General features: G+C 39.9%; 1 protein-coding gene across 1 annotated transcript in view; it reads left to right on the top strand.

Annotated features, from left to right (window-relative positions):
* The window catches only part of LRIG3 (leucine-rich repeats and immunoglobulin-like domains 3), a 68,863-nt gene that overhangs the window by 40,058 nt on the left and 8,310 nt on the right, over positions 1 to 20,495 (top strand). The window contains exons 4-15 of the mRNA XM_006886036.1: positions 1,718 to 1,849; positions 3,052 to 3,195; positions 4,863 to 5,006; positions 5,346 to 5,489; positions 6,386 to 6,529; positions 7,663 to 7,743; positions 8,606 to 8,677; positions 11,316 to 11,387; positions 12,119 to 12,282; positions 15,004 to 15,324; positions 17,271 to 17,552; positions 19,062 to 19,514. Of these exons, the coding sequence (XP_006886098.1) occupies positions 1,718 to 1,849; positions 3,052 to 3,195; positions 4,863 to 5,006; positions 5,346 to 5,489; positions 6,386 to 6,529; positions 7,663 to 7,743; positions 8,606 to 8,677; positions 11,316 to 11,387; positions 12,119 to 12,282; positions 15,004 to 15,324; positions 17,271 to 17,552; positions 19,062 to 19,514 (2,153 nt within the window). The remainder of the gene's footprint in view (positions 1 to 1,717; positions 1,850 to 3,051; positions 3,196 to 4,862; positions 5,007 to 5,345; positions 5,490 to 6,385; positions 6,530 to 7,662; positions 7,744 to 8,605; positions 8,678 to 11,315; positions 11,388 to 12,118; positions 12,283 to 15,003; positions 15,325 to 17,270; positions 17,553 to 19,061; positions 19,515 to 20,495) is intronic.

Raw genomic sequence — 20,495 nt, 5'->3', positions numbered from 1 at the left:
TGGGCTGTTTCAGGGGCTGCTTCTTAACCACCTTCATGGCCAGACATGGCACCAGCCCCCCTCCCCTTGATGGTTGTTTTAAGTGCTTTGACTTGGCTTTTCTGGGGTACTTTCTCTTCCATCTTTGTTGTTATTGATGATGATGATGATGATGATGATGATGTGTAGCACTGAATCAAAAACAACTCATACCTGACCCCTCCAGCAGGTTTACAGAGACAGTGGCTCACACAGGACGTGACTGCACCTCTTTCTCCCTTGGACTTTCTGGTGGATTCTGACTATGTGCTTTTGGGTAGCTTAGTACCGAACCAATAGAACGTTCCATAGTTGTGGCATTGTTCTGTGTGTACACTGTCAAGTGTGATAGCCACTAGCCCTAGGTGTATATTGAGTCTTTGGAATGTTGCTAATGTGACTGTGGAAAGAATTTTCAGTTAGACTTAATTTTAATTAACTTTAAATAGCTATGTGTGGTCAGTGGTTGCCTTATTAGAGGACAGAGTTCAGTGGTGAGTAAAGCATTAAAAGCCCTCAGCCAGGTGGATGGACACAGTAGCTGCATCTGTGGGCTGTGTCAGAGATTGTGAGGATGCCACAAGATAGGACAAGGTTAAGATACGTTCTTCATATAGTCACTCTGAGTCATACTCAACTTAACTGCACCTAACAACAACTGTTAATTTGAAAATAGATTAATCTCTTTCTTGGAGGCTAGGATTTTAAAACTCTCACATACTTTGGGCACATGGCCAGGAGAGACTGGTCTTTGGAGAAGGACATCATGCTTGGGAGGGTGGAGGGACAGCGCAGGAGACGGAGACCCCGGATGAGATGGATTGATATAGTAACTGGGGCGATGAGGGCTGATGTGTCAGAATTAGACTGACTCAGGACAGGAAAGGGTTCAGAGCTCCCATACATAAAGTTGCTATGGGTCACAGGCGACTTGATGGCACATAACAATAATAACAGTCTAATCTACTGACTCCTTTGGATTGCACCTTCTATAATAGTTTGTTTGTAATAGTTTTGTGATTTTCAAAGCTCAGAAGCCTGCTCACTGGTTTTGAAGGTGGTGGCCATGCACTGAAAGCTGCCATTTATGAAATGAAAAGTGAGCTCTCTTGGTGCTTACCTTACTTTACAAGACAGATGGGAGATAGACTAGAAATCAAGAAGGATGAACATGTGAGCGAATAATTATGTACCAGTTCACGTACCGTTTAATAATATCAGACGAAAAACCAGCCACCAACAAAAACAACTTAGCCAGTCAAACCATTCTCCTTAAGTGCCTAGCATTTAGATGGCCACAACTATTAAACCATTTACCCCCCATAGTCTAATAGTATGAGTTACTATTTTATGCAAGTCTCTATTAAAAAAAAAAGTTGCAGGTTCAGTTTCTCCAAAAAGCTTTGGGAAAAAAGGCCACTAACCTACTTCAGCAAAAGCAGCACTGACAGTTCTGTGGAGTACAGTTCCATTCTGGCACATGCTGGGTCACTGTGATTCAGAATCAGCTTCATGGCATCTAGTTTGGTTTAAGGTAAAATTAAAGGATCTCTCATCTAGCTGTTTAACACTTAAAAGTTCTTTTAGATAGGTTTTTCCCTATTCCAAGGAATAAGGTCGGAATGGAAAATGTTTTCCTGCTATCATATCGTTGTTTGATAACATTAACCCTATTATCTGCGCTGTCTTCAAATTCCAGGGCCGGAAACAGAATTATTGAAATAGTACCCGAACAGCTGAAACAATTCCAATCCCTCGAAACTTTGGACCTGAGCAACAATAATATCTCATCACTTAAAGTGGCATTTCCACCCCTACAACTCAAGTATCTGTGAGTGATGTGTTTTGTTTTGTTTTGTTTTTAATAGAAATTGCCATATATCTGGAAAATACTGACCACACCAGTAAGCTCAAGCGTGGTGATGATTTAGAGTGTGATGCAAGAAAGCAAGGTTTTCTTTTTTATGTTACATGTATGAGTCTGAGCTACTTGACAACATAACAACAAGAATGAAAGGATGATGTTATTGTGAAAAGATTTCACAGACATATAACGTGGTAGAGGCTAGAGAGCATTATGCTGAATGAATTAACTCAGGCACATAGGAACAAATACTGTATAAGACCATTATTGTAAAAGCAGAAGGATAACCAGTAAGAGTGTATGGTATCCCAGGAAGGAAGGGGAGGGGGCAGGGCCTGAGAGTGGGGAAATCATGGGGGGGCTGAGTTTGATGGGTGGCGGGAGAGGAGTGAAAAGAAACCCCAACAGTGCACATGAGTGAAACACAATGCAAATTATTGTATGCATATCAGTAAGAAATATTTTTAAAAGATTGCACAGCCAGCCTTTTTCACTGCTGGTAGAATCAAAATGTAGCAGTTTTATTGCTTTCTGCTTTGCCTGCTATCAGCCCAAATAAACACAGTCTAGATTGTATTTGTATACACTTGGTTTATAAAAACTTTGTCTTTTAACAGCTAAAAAGTACTGCATGAGTCACCAGCACTCCTTTTCAGAAAATCACTAAAATTAAACCACTCTAGTGTTTTAGTAATAAATGTCTCTCTCATTGCTGTCAAGCTGGAATGGACTCATAGCTTACCTTCCAATTTGCAGGTTTTCCGAAGCTGTAAATTGCATGGGAGGAAATTGCCCATCTTTGTGCCAAAGAGCTGTTGTTAAATTGGAGCTGCCAGAAGGGTGTGGCCTTTGGGTTAAGAGCTCAACCCCTATGGACTGGGCCACCAAAGCTTCCTGTTAATAAAGATATTCAATAAAAATATATAGATAGCCCTAGCACTTGAAATAATAATAATAAAAAAAATCCTCAAACATTCCACTAAATCTTTCCCCATCAATCAGTATATGTTAGTCATAATCAGTATTGAACTGTAGGTCCTAAACTGTAATTATTTTAAGTGTTCATTATAAATAATGGCTCTGGAGATTCTTTGTCGTACAGAGACTCCCTATACTCTGAGTTTCCAAGGAGACCAGAAGGAAGGAGCTCATTTTCAAATTTTCAACAGGTATATCAATAGCAATCGAGTCACAGCCATGGAAGCTGGTTGCTTTGACAGTTTGGCCAGCACACTCCTGGTCCTCAAGCTGAACAGGAATCGACTCTCGACTATCCCACCCAAGATGTTTAAACTCCCCCAACTGCAGCACCTGTAAGTAAATACCTCTTACCTATTTCCTCACGTCTTGAAGCAGGAGGAGTTTAAAGAAGAGGCTTCATTGCCTTTGAGAGCTGGGGCTGTAGAATCTCTGAACTGGAAAGAAAGAACCTTAAAAGTTATCTGGTACAGGCTCCACCAAGACAAGTTAGGCTGTTATTGGAAGAGTGCCCAGTGTAATCGCTGAACAGCCTCCTAACAAAGACTCCATTGTGGCGTGGGAGAAATCATGGGGACTCTCAGCAGCTGTGGTTTGTGAGAATAAGACCAACAACTCCAGGAGGCTCTGATAGCTTAAGTGGCTGTAAAGAACTGTCTCGTTAACAATGGTGGAATGACCTGTGAACAGGCCCCTGTGATGGTGTATTTTCAGCCTTGGCTGCACATTGCCGACAGTTGGGGAGCTTTTAAAATCTCAATGCCCAGACCACACCCTCAGCTGATTATATTAGAACCTCTGAGGTTAGGATCCAGGCCACAGTAGTTTTTAAAACTCCCCAGATCATTCCATTGTGAACCAGAGGTTTATGCTTTAAGGTTTCTTTCAAGAAAAACAAACAAACAAATAAACATTCAATGTAAAAAGATTCATGAAAGATAAAAGCCTACTTTTTAGGCAGATCCTATACTTGGGGGATGAACTTGATGACCCTGCTCCTGGAAAGAGCTCATATTTTATTGTACAATTTAGTGTTCTCATTCTGGATCGTTTAAAAACAAGGCTTAATTCAGTTTACTTTTTTAACAAGCAAACACTGTTGTTGTTGTTATGTCGTGTCAAGTCGCTTGCGACTCATAGCGACTCATAGCAGCCCTAAACTCTGTTCTGTGCCAATTGCAGAGTCTCTGATACACCCATCCTAATTACCCCAGTCACTGAATCAATCCACCTCATAGAGGGCCTTCCCATCCTGCACTGTCCCTCCACCCTCCCAAGCGTAATGTCCTTCTCCAAGGACCTCTCCTTACATGTCCAAAGGATATTAGACAGAGTCTCAGAATCCTTGCCTCCAAGGAGCTGCACAGTTTAACCCTTTCCAGGATGAATCTGTTTGTTCTCCTAGCAGTCCATGGGACCCTCAATAATCTTCTCCAGCACCACAGCTCAAAGGCATCAATCCTCCTTCTATCCTTCTTAGTCATTTCTATCCTCCTTAGTCATTGTCCAACTCTGATGCATAACAAGTGATTGCAAAGACCATGGCCTGTATCAGACGCATCTTAGTCTCCAGAGAGACACCATTGCTCTTCAGTACTTTGGAGAGGTCCCTAACATCAGACTTTCCCAGGGTAATGTACCTTTTAATTTCCTGGCTACTGGTGCCAAGAGTGTTGACCGTGGAGACGAGCAAACTAAAGCTGTGAACAATCTCAATCTCTTCACCATCCATCCTGATGCTGCCAGTTGGTTAGGTTCACAATTAAACAACAGTCAAGATTCAGCATTTTAATTGTTCTAAAAGTAAATCTCATATTTCGAGTAAAAACTTCACTCAGCGCTAGTAAAAGAAAACCTTTTCTCAGTAAAAATGTTAAGAAACCTGAAGCATTCTCTTTAATGTAACTCTGGCTGCTTTAACTATATATATTAGTAGTGTCACATTTTATAACTCTCTCCAAAATTTGTTTTCTAAATTGTTTACCTGTAATATCCAATGCAGTGAACTGAACCGAAACAAGATTAAAAACGTCGATGGACTCACATTCCAAGGGCTAGGTGCTCTGAAGTCTCTGAAAATGCAAAGAAATGGAGTAACAAAACTAATGGATGGAGCTTTCTGGGGACTAAGCAGCATGGAGGTCCTGTAAGTGTGACTTAGCACTTGGTACTAAGTGTGGCATGCCACTTACCAGGTGGTATGATCTTAGAAGGCTCCGTGAAAGTTTTGTGACTCTGGTTTGCAATCCTGGGTTCAAATGTCATAATTCAGAATGCTATTTATAATTTAATATTGGATTTTGTTTCGCATAATGGTGCTTGAGGATTTAGAAGCCCATGGCATGTTTTGCTGATGTTTTCATAGAATCAGAGCAAAATGTCTAGTAACGATAAGAGTATGCAGTAGCTTGTAATTGTTTGTGCACTTTGAAGAGACGTGATAATAAACTTTTGATCCTGGTGTTGGTTCCTGTTGTAAATGTAGGCAGCTGGACCATAACAACCTAACAGAGATTACCAAAGGCTGGCTTTACGGCTTGCTGATGCTGCAGGAACTTCATCTCAGCCAAAATGCCATCAACAGGATCAGCCCTGATGCCTGGGAGTTCTGCCAGAAACTCAGTGAGCTGTGAGTTGCCTTTTATTTTCCTCAGGTTTGAGAGGAATCATGCCAGAGCATGAGCTTCTTACCATTGATCTGTGAAATTTTCATAACAAAGTTTCCAAGGTGACAGCAGGTTTTTTTCTTTCGTTTTGTTCACCACAAGCAACTTAGTCATATTTTTGTCGTGGCAAGTTGAAGCCCACTCTGCCGTTTCAGTTCTGTGGCAACTTTGACTGAAGCAGTGCCGGGATATGTTCAGTAAAGAGAATGCATCTTGTTTTAATTACTCTTAAAACCCGTTGCTGTTGAGTATGAACTGACTCATCAGTGACCTTCTGTTGGGTTTCCAGGGCTGTAAATTGAAAGAGAGGAGATTGCCCATCTTTCTCCCTTGGAGCCACTAGTGGATTTGAACTACCAGAGAATCATTGTCTGAAACTCTCTGTGGATTAGGAATAATATTGACCTGAGCATTGTTAAGAGGGCCCAGAGACACTGATACTGAGTCTACTCAAACCCAAAGACTCCATTGAATAGAGTAATACTGCCCGATGGAGATCCCCAGACTGTAAATCTTTACTAAAACAGATTGCCACATGTTTCTCCTAAGGAGTAACTTGCAGTTTTGAACCCCTTTCCTGTTAGCTGGCAAACCGACCACACCACCAATCTCTTAAGCACAGTATTTAAAAATAATGTTGTTATGTACCCTCAAGTCAGAACCAATTAGTAGCTGATCCTCACGTGGGTTTTCAGAGGCAGTATAATTGCAAGGGAGGAGATTGCCGATCCTTCTCTAGCAGAGTTGCTAGTGGATTCAGACCAGGTGCCATCAGATCATGGCAGGTGACTTGTTTTCTAGAACCCAAATCACCGTATTGAATTAAAAATAGAAGCTATTAATTTTTCCCCCTCCACAGGGACCTGACTTTCAATCACTTATCAAGGTTGGACGATTCCAGCTTTCTTGGCCTGAGCGTACTAACTACACTGCACATTGGGAACAACAAAGTCAGCTACATTGCTGATTGTGCCTTCCGGGGACTTTCCAGTTTAAAGACTTTGTAAGTGACACGTTTTGCTCTCTGTACATGAACCTAATTGGCTCTTAAATGTGCCCACTTTCCTCGAAGCACATTTCCTTTGTTGTGAAGGAAATGCATATAGCCTCAGAAGTAGTGTCTTAATCTTTCCCAGATCAGTTTGATTAAAATAGGTCCATTTTATCCATATGTGAGTCTAAAAAGGATTAAACAGGACAGTGATCGGATTGTTTTGGTAATTATAGTGTGCCCTCAGCATATTCAGGAAGTCACTAACTGCTTGAGAAGAAAACAATTTTATGTTCCTGAATTTTTTTTCTTATGTTTAAATGCAGATTCAAAAAAAAAAATCACCCAAAGAAAAAGGATCTACAAAGGCTAGCAAAGGAAGACGCTTGTTTGTAATACCAGATATATCCAGGAGCAGGTCTCTTGTCCTAGGGGAGAGTGAATTAATTGACCTGTGAGCAATGTCTCAAATGATAATTTAATGTTGTGCAATGGGCTTTTGAGTTTTGCGCTGTCAGAGACTTTGCCTGCCCACCATTTGAAGCATTACATAATTGAAAGACACCCTGTATGCTTTGGCACATGCCTCCTTTGTGGTTGGGACTGGCTTTAGAGGGTGATGTATTTTTCAGACTTTTCAAGTCTTTCAGAATTGAGTCATATTGATAGAGAAAATTAGCTCTTGTAGTATAGTTCATAGAAGCTATGCTGCTCACCTGAAGCCTGTGCTTCTCTGGTGGTTAGAATCTCCTAGTGGCTTCCGGAGAGAAAGATGGGACTTTTTCTGTCGTACAGTTTGTATAGCTTTGAAAATCTGCTGGAGGGTCAACCAGAAGTCAGTTTCGACTCGCTTGATGACAGTGAGTGATAAGGAAATTAAATTGGTCATATGTTGCCCAACTCTACTAATTCTGATTAAATATTTAAAATGTTAGGAGGTGGAGCATGGCAAAGGTACATTGGAGCAGTAAGAAATGTTCTGTTGTTTGAGCAGAGAGGAGATGAAGGGGGAAACGAGGAGTTCATTACACAGTACAGGCTCTCAGGGTAGTGGTCTTAGATTTATGATCATAACTTCAGAGAGAAAGCTCTTGATGTTGGTAAGCACCTACTTCTAGTTCAATAGCATTCATTTGTTTAATTAGGGATCTGAAGAACAATGAAATTTCCTGGACTATTGAAGACATGAATGGTGCCTTCTCTGGGCTTGACAAACTGAGGCAGCTGTGAGTATGTGCATTGCCGCATCATTTGGCTCCCTCTTTGACCTAGACTAAATGTATCTTAACAGAAACCAGTTCCACACTTTGGCATCCTGACGGATATAGTAATAGGGACATTATCTGATTGCTACCCACTGCCAGGTGAGTGCGGTTAGACAAGATGTCCATCAGTTGGCTTTTCTTTCTTGAATGAAAATGTTAATCAGCATTTCATTCTGCTTAACCTATTTTAACATCTCAATAATAATTTTAAACTTATTTTGATGCTTGGACTTTTAGGGATGATCATGGTATTGGGCACCTTTTGAACATTTTGAAAGCTTCTGCTTTACCTTCTACTCATTGAAAATGAGGCGATTTACTCTCTATTTATTATACTGCAGTAGGTTCCAAGTATCCAGAATAAAACATAATTATATCTAGCTATCATAGGACTTCACATGTAGCCAAATTATGTGTCTTAAACCATTGATTCTCAAATTGAGATCTCTATCACTCGAGAGCCCTGTGGAAGATAGATGTACCCCTGGTGAGGGAGAATAAAGAGACCCACTCCACTCTAAACAGCTGTTATTTGTTGTAGCTCTGGAACAATAAGTGAAGACTGGGAAAATTATTAATTTAATTGAACCATCAGAGTAATATTTGAATTACTTGCATTAGCTGTGTTCTTTATTATATGCTTTGAAAATCATGCTACCTTATACAACGGAAATAGATGACATAGATGCATGTTTTACGGGTTTTAGTTAAAGAAACCAGGCTTGTTTATAAATGATTTAGAAAAGTATTCTTTTGCATATATGCCCCTTTTTCCCCAAAAGAATATTATCAATTGTTCTAACTTAATTTTTGTTCCTCCCAGAATGCTCCAGGGAAACCGGATTAGATCTATCACCAAAAAAGCCTTCACTGGTTTGGATGCATTAGAACACTTGTAAGTAGCTAGAATTGAATTACCTCAATAATATCTAAACTGGTTGCCCATTTATGCATGATGAAAGAGAAAGTAGAAGAGGTAATTTTGTGGACATCTTTTCAGTACCATAAATTATATTTAGAAATCTCTCTGTTATCTACCCATATCTCTGTGGAAGCATATGGGCATATGGGCATAAGTTTTCCTTTAATTCATTTATGAGCATTGTACCTTCTCATTACTAGACTTCCTTCTAGTAGTATTCTTGAAATGGTGATAGATTTAATTTTAAAAAGATAAGAATTAGCATTTATTGATTACCAATATGTCCCATATATATTGTCTCATTTAAGCCTCACAGGGTAACTGTTTAATAATTATTATTATGAACCTTATTTTTAACTGAAGAAGCTGAGGTACTGAAGTCCACTGGATAGTTAACAACTGGCAGAAGCAAGACTAGAGCCAGCAGAGCCTGTGTGCTTTCTTGATGTTCTGCATCACACAATCTCTTGCCTATAAGACTCTGTTGTCACCTGCAGTAAATCCTACACTGAGTTTAGAAACTCAGAAACTTTTAGCCATTAGAGGAGCAAAGCTAGTCAGCCTTGTTGTGCTTGCCATCAAGTTGGAGCTTACCCACAGCTGACTCTCCAGCGGATTTTGGGAGGCAGTAAATTGCACGAGACGTATTGCACTAGGAAAGTCTGTAGTAAGGGACCTCTTCAACTTATTGAGGAGCAGTAATATCAGTTTGAAGACTAAGGCATGTCTGATTCAGACCATAGTCTTTCCAGTCAAGTTGCTATGCATCTGAGAGCTTGACAGTGAATAACGATGTTAGAAGAATTGACATCTTTGAGCTGTGTTATTGAGAAGAGTACTGAATAGCCCAAGGACTACCAAAAGAACAAACAAATATGTCTCAGAGAAAATGCAGCCAGAGTGCTTATTAGAGGCAAAGAGGATAAAGCTTCATCTCACACACTTCAGGCATGTTGCTAGGTGAGGCTGTTCTTTCTACAGGGACATCATTCTTGGAGAGGCTGAGGAAAGGAAAACTCTTCATGTCCACTCAGGTGGATTGACACAATGACTGCTGCCATGGGCGCTCATGTGTCAGCAAGGGTGAGGATGGCTCAGGATAGAACCAGGTTCAGATCTGTTGTTCATAGGGTCACTATGGGTCATACTCAACTTGGTGACACCTAACAACAATGACAATTTGCATATGAGGAGATTGCCTATCCTTGCAGAGTATCTGGTAGATCCAAACCACATGTCTTTTGGATTACAGTGCAGGATCTTACCACTAGGCCAATGCATGGTAGGAGGGGAAAAAAAAATCTACAAGAGCACCCTGTTTGACTAATGGAACTAACCAGTTACATATAACCATGAGTATATTCTTATACACTGTAACTATGCCGATAATGTAGAATGTCTACTCAGACTTAGTTAAGGATTCTTTGTAGTAAAACATTTTATTCAATTAGTTAATCTAACCTAATACTTTATTTCATTATTAATTTGGACAAAAGTAACAATTTCAAATACACATTTGACTTGTTGTTTGTGCTGTGTATTGAATGTAAGATTTGGCTTCTATTGATAAATTCCACTTTGCTGTTGCTTTCTGATGATACTTTGAGGGAGATGTGGATTGCAGTAGTACTGATAATACAGGAGCACAGAATAACAGTAAAATAATTCTGCAAAACAGTTTTGGAAAGACAGATCAGTATTCTGTACTAATTGAAGCATTATTTTCAAGAATAAAACTAACCAAAAGTATCTGTTGTCTGGTCCACTCCATTTCTGAGAGAATGGAATTAGTGAATAGATCAATGGAGTATTAAACGCTGCTTCCTTTTTCTAAACTTATGTGAACGCTCCCAACCTGTTCTTTCGCAGTATTCCAGCAAATTCATTCTTTTCTTCTGTTGCCATTTGTGTCAATCCAAATCCCTTTTGTGATCATCACAGTACAGAGTACTTTAATTCAGACTTTTTTGTAAGTACTAGTTGAAAATAAAATCAGCCTAGAATATTCTCTCATTACCAAGTGGGCTGTCAGAAGAAGGTTGGTTTATTAGTCTTAAGTCCGTCTTATCTAAACACTTTTGTAGGGTTTACAGTGATGAGTTGTGGGATAGAATAGTCTAGTGGTCAAGAGCTTAACTTTAGGAGTTAAAATACTATCTGCATCTTTCAAGCTTAGCAAAGTACTAGTACTACATTTTGGGGGTTTGTGAGGAATAAATACAGCAATACACATCAATCATTTTACCCATCGTACATGCTAGAAGAGGCTCTGTTAATTAAGGATAGATAAATATGCATAAAAGCATTTTTATGAAGAGTTTTATTTGTGTACTTAAAAGTTACTAATGGTAGGTATTTGGGAACTACAATAAAATAGTAAAGCAGAACATAGATCTTCTCTCTCATGCATAAGAAAATCTGTCTTTGATACAAATGCATCGTAATGGTTTCTGGGCTTGCCTCATTCATGCACGTTGAGCATAGACTGTTGGGTGAATAGAGTGGATAATACGGACCTGAATTCTGCGTCAGGATGCAATGGCCATATCTTATTTTGATGTATTTGATTTGGTTGTTTGTTGTTTTTTTTTTTAATCTTCTTCTTCCCCAGGGACCTGAGCAACAATGCAATCATGTCATTACAAGGCAATGCATTTTCACAAATGAAGAATCTTCAACAACTGTAAGCTTTCCTTTGTTTTCCAAGATTTTAAAATAACATATGGAGGAGAAACTCCAACATGGAGTGTGATACTTAGATTATTACTTAAGTTATCTACCAGAAAACAAAAGGAGCTTATTATTTATTCTCTTAAGTTCCTGGCTGCTGTAGTTAATATGTTCCACTTCTAACAGAAATAGAAGACGTGTTGAATCCTCTGAGAGGTGCCTAAGAGGAAAAACCTGGAGATCTGCTTCAAAAAAATTAGAAACCTTCTGGAACACACTTCTGTGATGCATGAGGTCACCAGAGTTGTCATCAACTCATTGGCAGCTCACTTTATTTGCCACATAAGAACTTCTTTTTCTGTAGCATAATATTGCCATACTTGTTACATATTTTCTATTTTAAGACAGTGTTGTGTTGGTGTCATGTTGATTGTGACCCATAATATTGAATATAAATGCCACAGTGGATTTCCTGTGACCTTTACAGGAGCAGATAATCAGGTCTTTGGCACTGCTGAAAGGCTGGTGCTTTTGAACGCATGACCCTTGATTAGCAGCCAATTCACTGCTTCACCATTATGCTAGTAGGGCTCATTTGTAAGACAGAAGATAGAGTATTAGTTACATGGGATATGTGTATTTGGTTTCCAAATCCATCGCTCTGTTAATATTTACTTGAGTTTAGTTTACTTGTAAAAATCTGTATTTCATACAAAACAAATTGAATGTAATTACTCTCCTCAGGCATTTAAATACATCAAGCCTTTTGTGTGATTGCCAACTAAAATGGCTCCCACAGTGGGTGGCGGAGAACAACTTTCAGAGCTTTGTAAATGCCAGTTGTGCCCATCCTCAGCTGCTAAAAGGAAGAAGTATTTTTGCTGTTAGCCCGGATGGCTTTGTGTGTGGTGAGTGTCACTATTGCCCTTTCATTTTACGCATTCTTCTTCCTCCCCTCCTGTTTGCCCAAATACAGTTTTGAATAGATTTGTGTTTTCTTAATAAGTGTTAAGTTTCTGTGGAGAAAGATCAAAATGGATCTGTGGTGCACAGATTGTTTTAATTGTACATGTAGGAAAGAAAGTTTGCTAAACTTTCTTTGTCTTTGTTTTGGCATCAGGTGAAGAGAAAATGATGCTGGGTTTTGGGAGAATTGAAGGAAAGTCCCATCCTCTCTAACAACTAACAAAGACAACAGAAATGTTGCTGTTTAACTGATGCTGACTCCTAGTGACTTTGTAGGACAAAGTAGAACACGCCCTCCCCCATAGGATTTCCAGGGCTGTTTAGGTTAACACAGATTGCCATGTGTTCCTCACATTGAACAGCTGGTGGGTTCAACATAGTGACATATCCTCTCTGTATTTAATTTAAATTTCCTCAATCCCAGTCTCTGTGTCTGTGGAGTGGATATTCTGCTACTTACTCTTCACAACTCAGAGAGTTTTGGGGGACCTACATGAGTTCTATAAGGGATACAAGTAAATCCTGTGCAAATGCCATTTGCATGGACTACAAAGAGAATATTAATTAATGATGTATAAGCTAAAAAAATTAGCAGTTGGCAAGTGGGACATTACAAATAATTGAAGGTTTGAGTCTATCCTAAATAATATACATTATTTTAGCATTTAAGAATCTCTCAGTTTCAGGCAGAGTTTACATAGGATTCTGTTTATTCAAAGTCTGTATAACTGTTTAGTAGCAGATTGGGATCATAAAGCAAATAAATGTTCATCTCCCCAGCAGAGTCTGTGACCACTTCGTACCACTGATGTTTGCCATTAGCTGCTGTGAAGACCTTTGTAAAAATAAATGTGCATGATGATATCACAGAAGCTTCCCTTAGCATTGGCATTTACAATTTTACCTAGGACCACTTTGCCCAGGATTGTTTAGTTTGGTCAAGTGAAAGAAAACTTGATTTTGCTAAGTTACAACCTTCACCAGAGCCAGTAGTTTCTGGAAATAAAACCGTTGTAGCTTTTGGATATGAATAAGGTTTTAGCATTTGGCTTTCAGGGCCTGAACGATTTCCTTCCATGGTCTGTCTTGTTTCACAATCCTCTAGTCACAAGAAATGGAGTCTTTATTACTCAGAGGTGGCTCTGCGGCATCCATAAATTTTCACTTTCTCCCCTGTGAATCAGAACATTGATTCCCTGGATGAGAATTTTAGAATAATTGTACATAAAAAGAAACTATCTTGATTACAGTATTTAAGCATGGCATTGAAAATTAGCAGCATTAGTTATTGGAGCCTCCCCCCAACAACACTACTACCAGTTTGTGTTCTCTCTCCCACCTCTCTCCTTCCCTCTCTTCCTCTCTTCCTCTCTCTCTCTCTCTCTCTCTCTCTCTCTCTCTCTCACACACACACACACACACACACACACACACACACGTTATTTTGGGAGGTCTAAATGTTTCTTTATGGGTTCAGACTGCCTCTGAGGAAAGGAAGTTCAAAAGGTAACTTTTTGAAACAGTAACAGAGAACCAAAAATAACTACTTCCAATGAAATAGTTGCTTAGCTCTAATTATAATGTAGCTCTGAGGATATAGTGCAGCAATTTGATTGATTGGTTACTCAGACTCTAGTCCAGAGCCATCTTCTCACGGTTTTGGAGATAAACTTTTATTTTGCTCCAAGTTTTTGTTTGTTTTCCCCTACCTAAACTACCATTCTTCAAGTAGTCTTGCTTAAGATTATTTAGTTTGGTCAAGTAAAAAAAAAAGTCTCTTTCTGATTAGTGATATTATCAGAATGGGATTCCTATAAAGATTCTTTTTCCCAATTAATGGCCTTTTTTAGGGACTTTTGATGGTGTAGTTGTTGGTAATTGCATTGCTAAGGCAAAGACTACACCTCTGGCTGGTTGTATCCACCAGTGGGAAGGGAGATTGCTGGGCAGTCTTCTTGCTTGCAATTTACAGCCTCCGAAAACCCACTTGAAAGTTAGCTAATTCAGACTCAACAGCAATCAAAAAGAAAACAACTGTATTTAGTGATAATGATTAACAGCATTAGATTTTTTATTTGGCTGTTCTTTATTTGTGAAGGAATCTCTGGTTGCAAATAGTTAAAACTCTCAGCTGGTAACCCCAAAATTGGCAAGTCAGGTCTATCCAGAGGTGACTAAGAAGAAAGGCCTGGCTATTTAGTCCTCATTGACAGCTATTGAAAACCCTGAGTGGCATAGTTTTCTCTGAATTATCATGAGGTCGCCATGAGTCAGAGTCAAAGTGACAGCAGCTGGTTTGGTTTTTCATTTTCTTTTTGGAGAATATACTGCAAATAGAAGTTCTTTAAGGTAAGAGTCAAAGGTGATACAGAAGGCTGGAAGTTTCCTAATCAGTTGCCTCAAGTGTTTGACAGTCTCCTCTCAGGTAACCCTAGTTGATAAGTAGGTCTCAGTATTTATGTTAAATGAATGAATTGCTTTACCAGCATACCCTCCTGTGGTATCATTTCAATAGCAAGGCAGCTAGTCCATCTGTAAAACATACACAAAGGGTAAAACCTAAGCTGTTGTTTGTTTTGAGTTTCTTTGTGTCCACATTTGAGCAGCATTTGGACTTTTGAGCCTTAACATTGTTTTTCTCTCCTTCCCTCTCCTTTGAACAGATGATTTTCCAAAACCCCAGATCACAGTTCAGCCAGAAACACAGTCGGCAATAAAAGGTTCCAATTTGAGTTTTATCTGCTCGGCTGCCAGTAGCAGTGATTCCCCGATGACTTTTGCTTGGAAAAAAGACAATGAACTACTGCACGATGCTGAAATGGAAAATTATGCACACCTCCGGGCCCACGTTGGCGAGGTGATGGAGTACACCACCATTCTTCGGCTGCGCAACGTGGAATTTACCAGTGAAGGGAAATATCAGTGTGTCATTTCCAATCACTTTGGTTCATCCTATTCTGTGAAAGCCAAGCTTACCGTAAATAGTATGTGATCTGACTTTTCTGTTTGCATTTAGAGAAAATTTTTAGTGATAGCATTTGGTTTTCTTCCTTCCTACCCTCTCTCCACTTAGCTCTTATTTCTCAACCTTTCTCTTTCCCCACCTCCTGCTCCACAAAATTAAGATTCTTAGCCATCTGAATCTAAGTAAGCCATTATTATGTTGAAAACAAGAGCTCAACCTCACATACAGCACAGTGATGAAGCAGACAAGTTTTACGGTGTGGGAGTTTGTAATGTGACACTCTGGGCTTCTAACCAAAAAGTTGACAGTTCAAATCCACCAGTGGCTCCATGAATAAAAAATGGGAAAATTTTTCCCAAATAAATAGCTCCAGAAACCCAATGGATCACTGCTTTGAACCAGACTCAACTGGACAGTGGTATACAGCCTCATGCTGGGACTGGAGGTGTTGGGGTGAGAGGTAGGATGCTATGAGGATTCTTCTTAAAAGCTCACTACCTTTAATTCAGAGATCTGGTTTTGAATCCTATCAGTCCTGCTTATAGCTCTGTTACTCTCAGCAAATTGCTTCTATCTCAGCACCTCCATGTCTACATCTTTCTAACTGTAAAAAGAATAATATCTTCATAGGGTTATTATGAGCATCTGATAATGTGTGTGAAGGATTTAGAAGGATACCTAGAGTACAGTAATAATCAGTAGATGTTATCTAATGTTAATAAGAGGAGCCCTGGTAATACAAAGGCTAAAACACACAGATGCTAACCCAACACTCAATGGCTCAGACCCATGAGAGGTTCTCCACTAGAAAAAACTCAGGAGTCTGCTTCCACAATGATTAGCCTAGGAATCCCAATGGGATAATTCTAATATGTCCTATAGGATGAAATCAGTGGTAACAAATATTAGGGAAAGTCTATCATCATTTGCTTTACAAAGGAACTTTTACCACAGACTGTCCTCAGTTAACAGATGTTGGACTTACAGACAATAGCCCTTTGGACTTAGAGTCCTTTAATTTTATGTAGATTTGTTCCCCCTTTGAAATGATTGAACCAGCTCCACCTTGCAACAAAGTCTTCATCACAGTCACCTGGACTTGCTGCATGTACATCTTTTAAAACATTGCAAAGTCTTTGAGCTTATTTTTGCACTAAAATAAGGCTGGGAATAAGAACCACATGTACTCTGTCTGACTTAGCTACAAATTATTAAATACACGGAAACGAATCTCATTGAAAACCCAGGGACTGCCAGTGCATTAGCATTTAGTCATCTGTCTTTGCCAGGATCTGAGATTTTGGAGAAGTTCATTCATGAACTCAACAAATAATTGCCGAGTCTTGGCACAGTTTTGAATGTAAAATCATGGGGCAAAATACACATCTAGTGTCTTTGGGTTTCAGAGGGGAAACTCAGCTCTTGACTGTTGAATCAGAACTAACTTGTACCTGACACTCCAACAGTTCTTGGAGTTTATATATGGTAGGAGAGGAGATTGCCAATCTTTTTCTCACAGAGAATTATGGTGGATTCAAACTTCCAGAGAGGTCCCACCTTTGGGTTGTAGCACTACTCCCTTAAGACTGCACAACCTACGTTTCCTATTAGAGGGGAAAGAACTAAAAAAACCAAAACAAAACCCTTAAGAAAAAAAAAATCATGGAGTGAGCGATTTGCCTGAGATCTTCAGTTAATGAGCAAAGGAACAAAAAAATGACCTGAAAGGTGTGGAAGGGCCTCAAATCTGGGATCCTCATGTCTCGGGAGTTAGGAGTCATCCTGACTCTCAGTTCTGCTGGCTGTAAAACTTGATGAGGACGCTCTCCATCACTCAGGTTGCATTGTTCTTAAATGAGAAATAACTAACCTTACCATACTGTAGTAATTTTTTTTTCTTAAGAAAGGACTAAAACTGAGCCTTTGATGATCTGTTGCATTAACTCCTTACTTCTTTGATTGCAGTGCTTCCTTCATTCACCAAGATGCCTATGGACCTCACCATCCGTGCTGGTGCCATGGCTCGCCTGGAATGTGCTGCGGTGGGGCACCCAGCCCCTCAGATCGCCTGGCAGAAGGACGGGGGCACGGACTTCCCTGCCGCCAGGGAGCGGCGCATGCACGTGATGCCAGAAGACGACGTGTTCTTTATTGTGGACGTGAAAATAGAAGACATTGGGGTTTATAGCTGTACAGCTCAAAACAGTGCAGGCAGTATTTCTGCAAATGCAACTCTGACTGTCTTGGGTAAGTGAATCAGTCTTAATGACACTCACTGACCCAAATGCCCTCTGCACCACCAGGTGTGAGGGATGATCTCCAGGACATTGCTCTTTCCTAGAGAAAATAAAGGGCTTCTTATAAGCTTGGGAGTTAGGGAGTATGTTCCATGTTAAAGTCTGTGTAAATGAATGAATCTCCTCTACTTGATGAAAGGGGACAAGGAAAAGAGACTTCCACTTTTTTGACGCTTCCCTTTGTTCAGGGGTAACTATTACTTCTCCACATGACACAGTCTGCAAAAATACTGTTCATGTGATAAAAGAGCATATAGGAGCATAATAGTGGAACCACATTGGGAAGGATTTGTTCTTTTTACTTGGCCTACCATTTTTAAAAATTGCCATTTAATTGTTTCTGACTCATAGAAATCTCACGTGTCACTATAGAACTGCTCCATAGAGTGTTGTTGGTTGGAATCTTAACAGAAAGCAGTCATCAAACCTTGGGTGGGTGTGAATAATGTACTTTTATGTGGACCTTTGCTCTACCCTTTTAAAAAAATGTTTTTTAATGTTCTACTAAGGTCAGCTATGCATTGGTTCTGACTCAATGGCATACAACAACATTAAGACTTTAGGGAGCTCTGATGGCCTAGTGAGCAAGGAATTGTGCTGCCATTTCAAAGGCCAGCAGCTCAAACCCACAAACTGCTCCAGAGGAAGATGGGCAGTCTTCTCTTGTGCTATTTTTAGCCTCTGAAAACTCACTGGAGGACCTGCTCTAAGTTATTTCGGGCTCAAGGGCATGTAAAAATAACATGAAGACTTTAGATAATGAAAGTAATTTCTTTTTGGAACTTTATAGCCTGGGCCTATGGTAGTAGATAGAATGTTCCAGTATAGAGATGTTAGTTTTGATTTTTTTTTAAAAATACATCCACAATACTGGTATGAATAAAATTAGCTTTGTACATTTTCTGATTTTAAGTAATACCTAAAATTTTGTATTTTACTGTCCCACTCCCAAGTACCTAACCTTGGCAAGAGAAGTAGAGGGGGATAGGTAATAAAAACAGTATCCTCCTCCACTGGTGTTAGGGGTAAATGAATAGCAACAGAATAATGAAATCCCAACTCCACACTCATTTATTTATGGAAGGACAGGTATTGTAGGACTCTGATGATGTTGAGCTATCATTTCAGTTAGACCTATTTCAGTCAGCTCCCAAGAAATAGTAACCCCGTGTGTCACAGAGCTGGATTGCCTCTTGGGTTTTCTTATAATGTTCATGTGAGCAGATCTCTTGAGTCTTTCTTCTAAGATGCTTTGGGTGTGTTTGAACTGCTAATCTTTCAGTTTGTACATGAGTGCAAATCCTTTGTGCTCTTCATTTAGGGAATTAAAAATATAATGTGTTCACAATGTGATAAATACTAATAATGTTATTCTGTACCTGCAGAATGGTAGAGTGTTAAGATGGTGAATATGTTGCTGTATACTTACTTAACAATTTAAACAAAAATATTGTTTCAGAAACACCATCATTTTTGCGACCTCTCTTAGACCGAACTGTTACCAAGGGAGAAACAGCCGTCCTGCAGTGTATTGCTGGAGGTAGCCCTCCTCCCAGACTCAACTGGACCAAAGACGACAGCCCTTTGATGGTCACTGAGAGGCACTTTTTTGCAGCAGGCAATCAGCTCCTGATTATTGTAGACTCGGATGTCAGTGATGCCGGAAAGTACACGTGTGAAATGTCCAACACCCTTGGAACTGAGAGGGGCAATGTGCGCCTCAGTGTCATCCCAACTCCGACCTGCGACTCCCCACAGATGACGGCCCCATCCTTGGACGATGATGGGTGGGCCACCGTGGGAGTCGTCATCATAGCGGTGGTCTGCTGTGTGGTGGGCACATCCCTTGTGTGGGTGGTCATCATATACCACACAAGGCGGAGGAACGAAGACTGTAGCATTACCAACACAGGTGTGTAAACAGACGCTTGGCACAGGTGCAGTCTCCATGCGTGCTTGTGGTTCGGCAGCAGTTTCCTTCCAGAATGTATGTCTGGCTGGCTGGGTTGATGTTAGGAGTGTGACTCATTTAGTTCAAGCTGCAGTAATCGGGTTGGTTAAAAATAATACTCTGAGCCCAAAGCCCAGTGTTTAAAAATGAATACTCTTTAAAACCTTATTGGACTATCGCATGGGCAGTGAGGTACAGTCCAAATCAGAAAGTAAAGCACCTCCTTCACAAGATGAGGATGGAGAACCAGGACAGCCTCTTCAGTGAGGAGAGGTCCTCCCTGCGGCAGTTCTTTGTTTTTATGTGTGTGTGTGCGTGAGAGAGAGAGAGAGAGAGAGAGAGAGTGAGAGTGAGTGAGAGAGTGTGTGTGTGTGTATGTACACACACCCAGGTGGTGCTGGTAATGGAGATAATGGTATGTACTAACTGAGTCTTGGCTGACCCTCCACGGAGATTTTCAGAGGCAAAGTTTTCTTTCTCCCATAGAGTAGCTGGTTAATAATCCTCAAAGGGAAAGATTTTAAAATTTGATTAATATGTACATATGTGCAAACTCATATTTATCAATAATATTGAACAAAGTGGATTGCAGAATCCAGTGCGATTCAAGACCTGAGATACTGCTAAAGTTGTGGGCGGTTGAGTCCATTCTGGCAATCCAGGTGACATTGCAGAACTTTTCCATAGACTTTTCTTGGCAGTAATCTTTATGGTAGCAGATTGCCAGGTCTTTTTCCCAAGGATATACTAGGTAGATTCAAGCTGTCGACTTTTCAGTGAGCAGCTGAGTGCTTCATTATTCTGCTACCAGGGCTGCTTGCTTATGCCTAAAAATTCTTAAAACCTGACCATTTTTGTTTTTGTTGTTTGCTTATTTTTACTGTGATATTAATGAAAGTTTATAGAAAAGTTGGATGTTCATTCATTGCTGCTCATTTTCCT

Source organism: Elephantulus edwardii, unplaced genomic scaffold, assembly GCF_000299155.1.
Source record: "Elephantulus edwardii isolate Elephantulus edwardi_28Jun2011 unplaced genomic scaffold, EleEdw1.0 scaffold00047, whole genome shotgun sequence".
Classification (NCBI taxonomy): domain Eukaryota; kingdom Metazoa; phylum Chordata; class Mammalia; order Macroscelidea; family Macroscelididae; genus Elephantulus; species Elephantulus edwardii.
The sequence above is the reverse complement of the archived record's forward strand: the minus strand, read 5'-3'. Positions and strand labels throughout refer to the sequence as shown.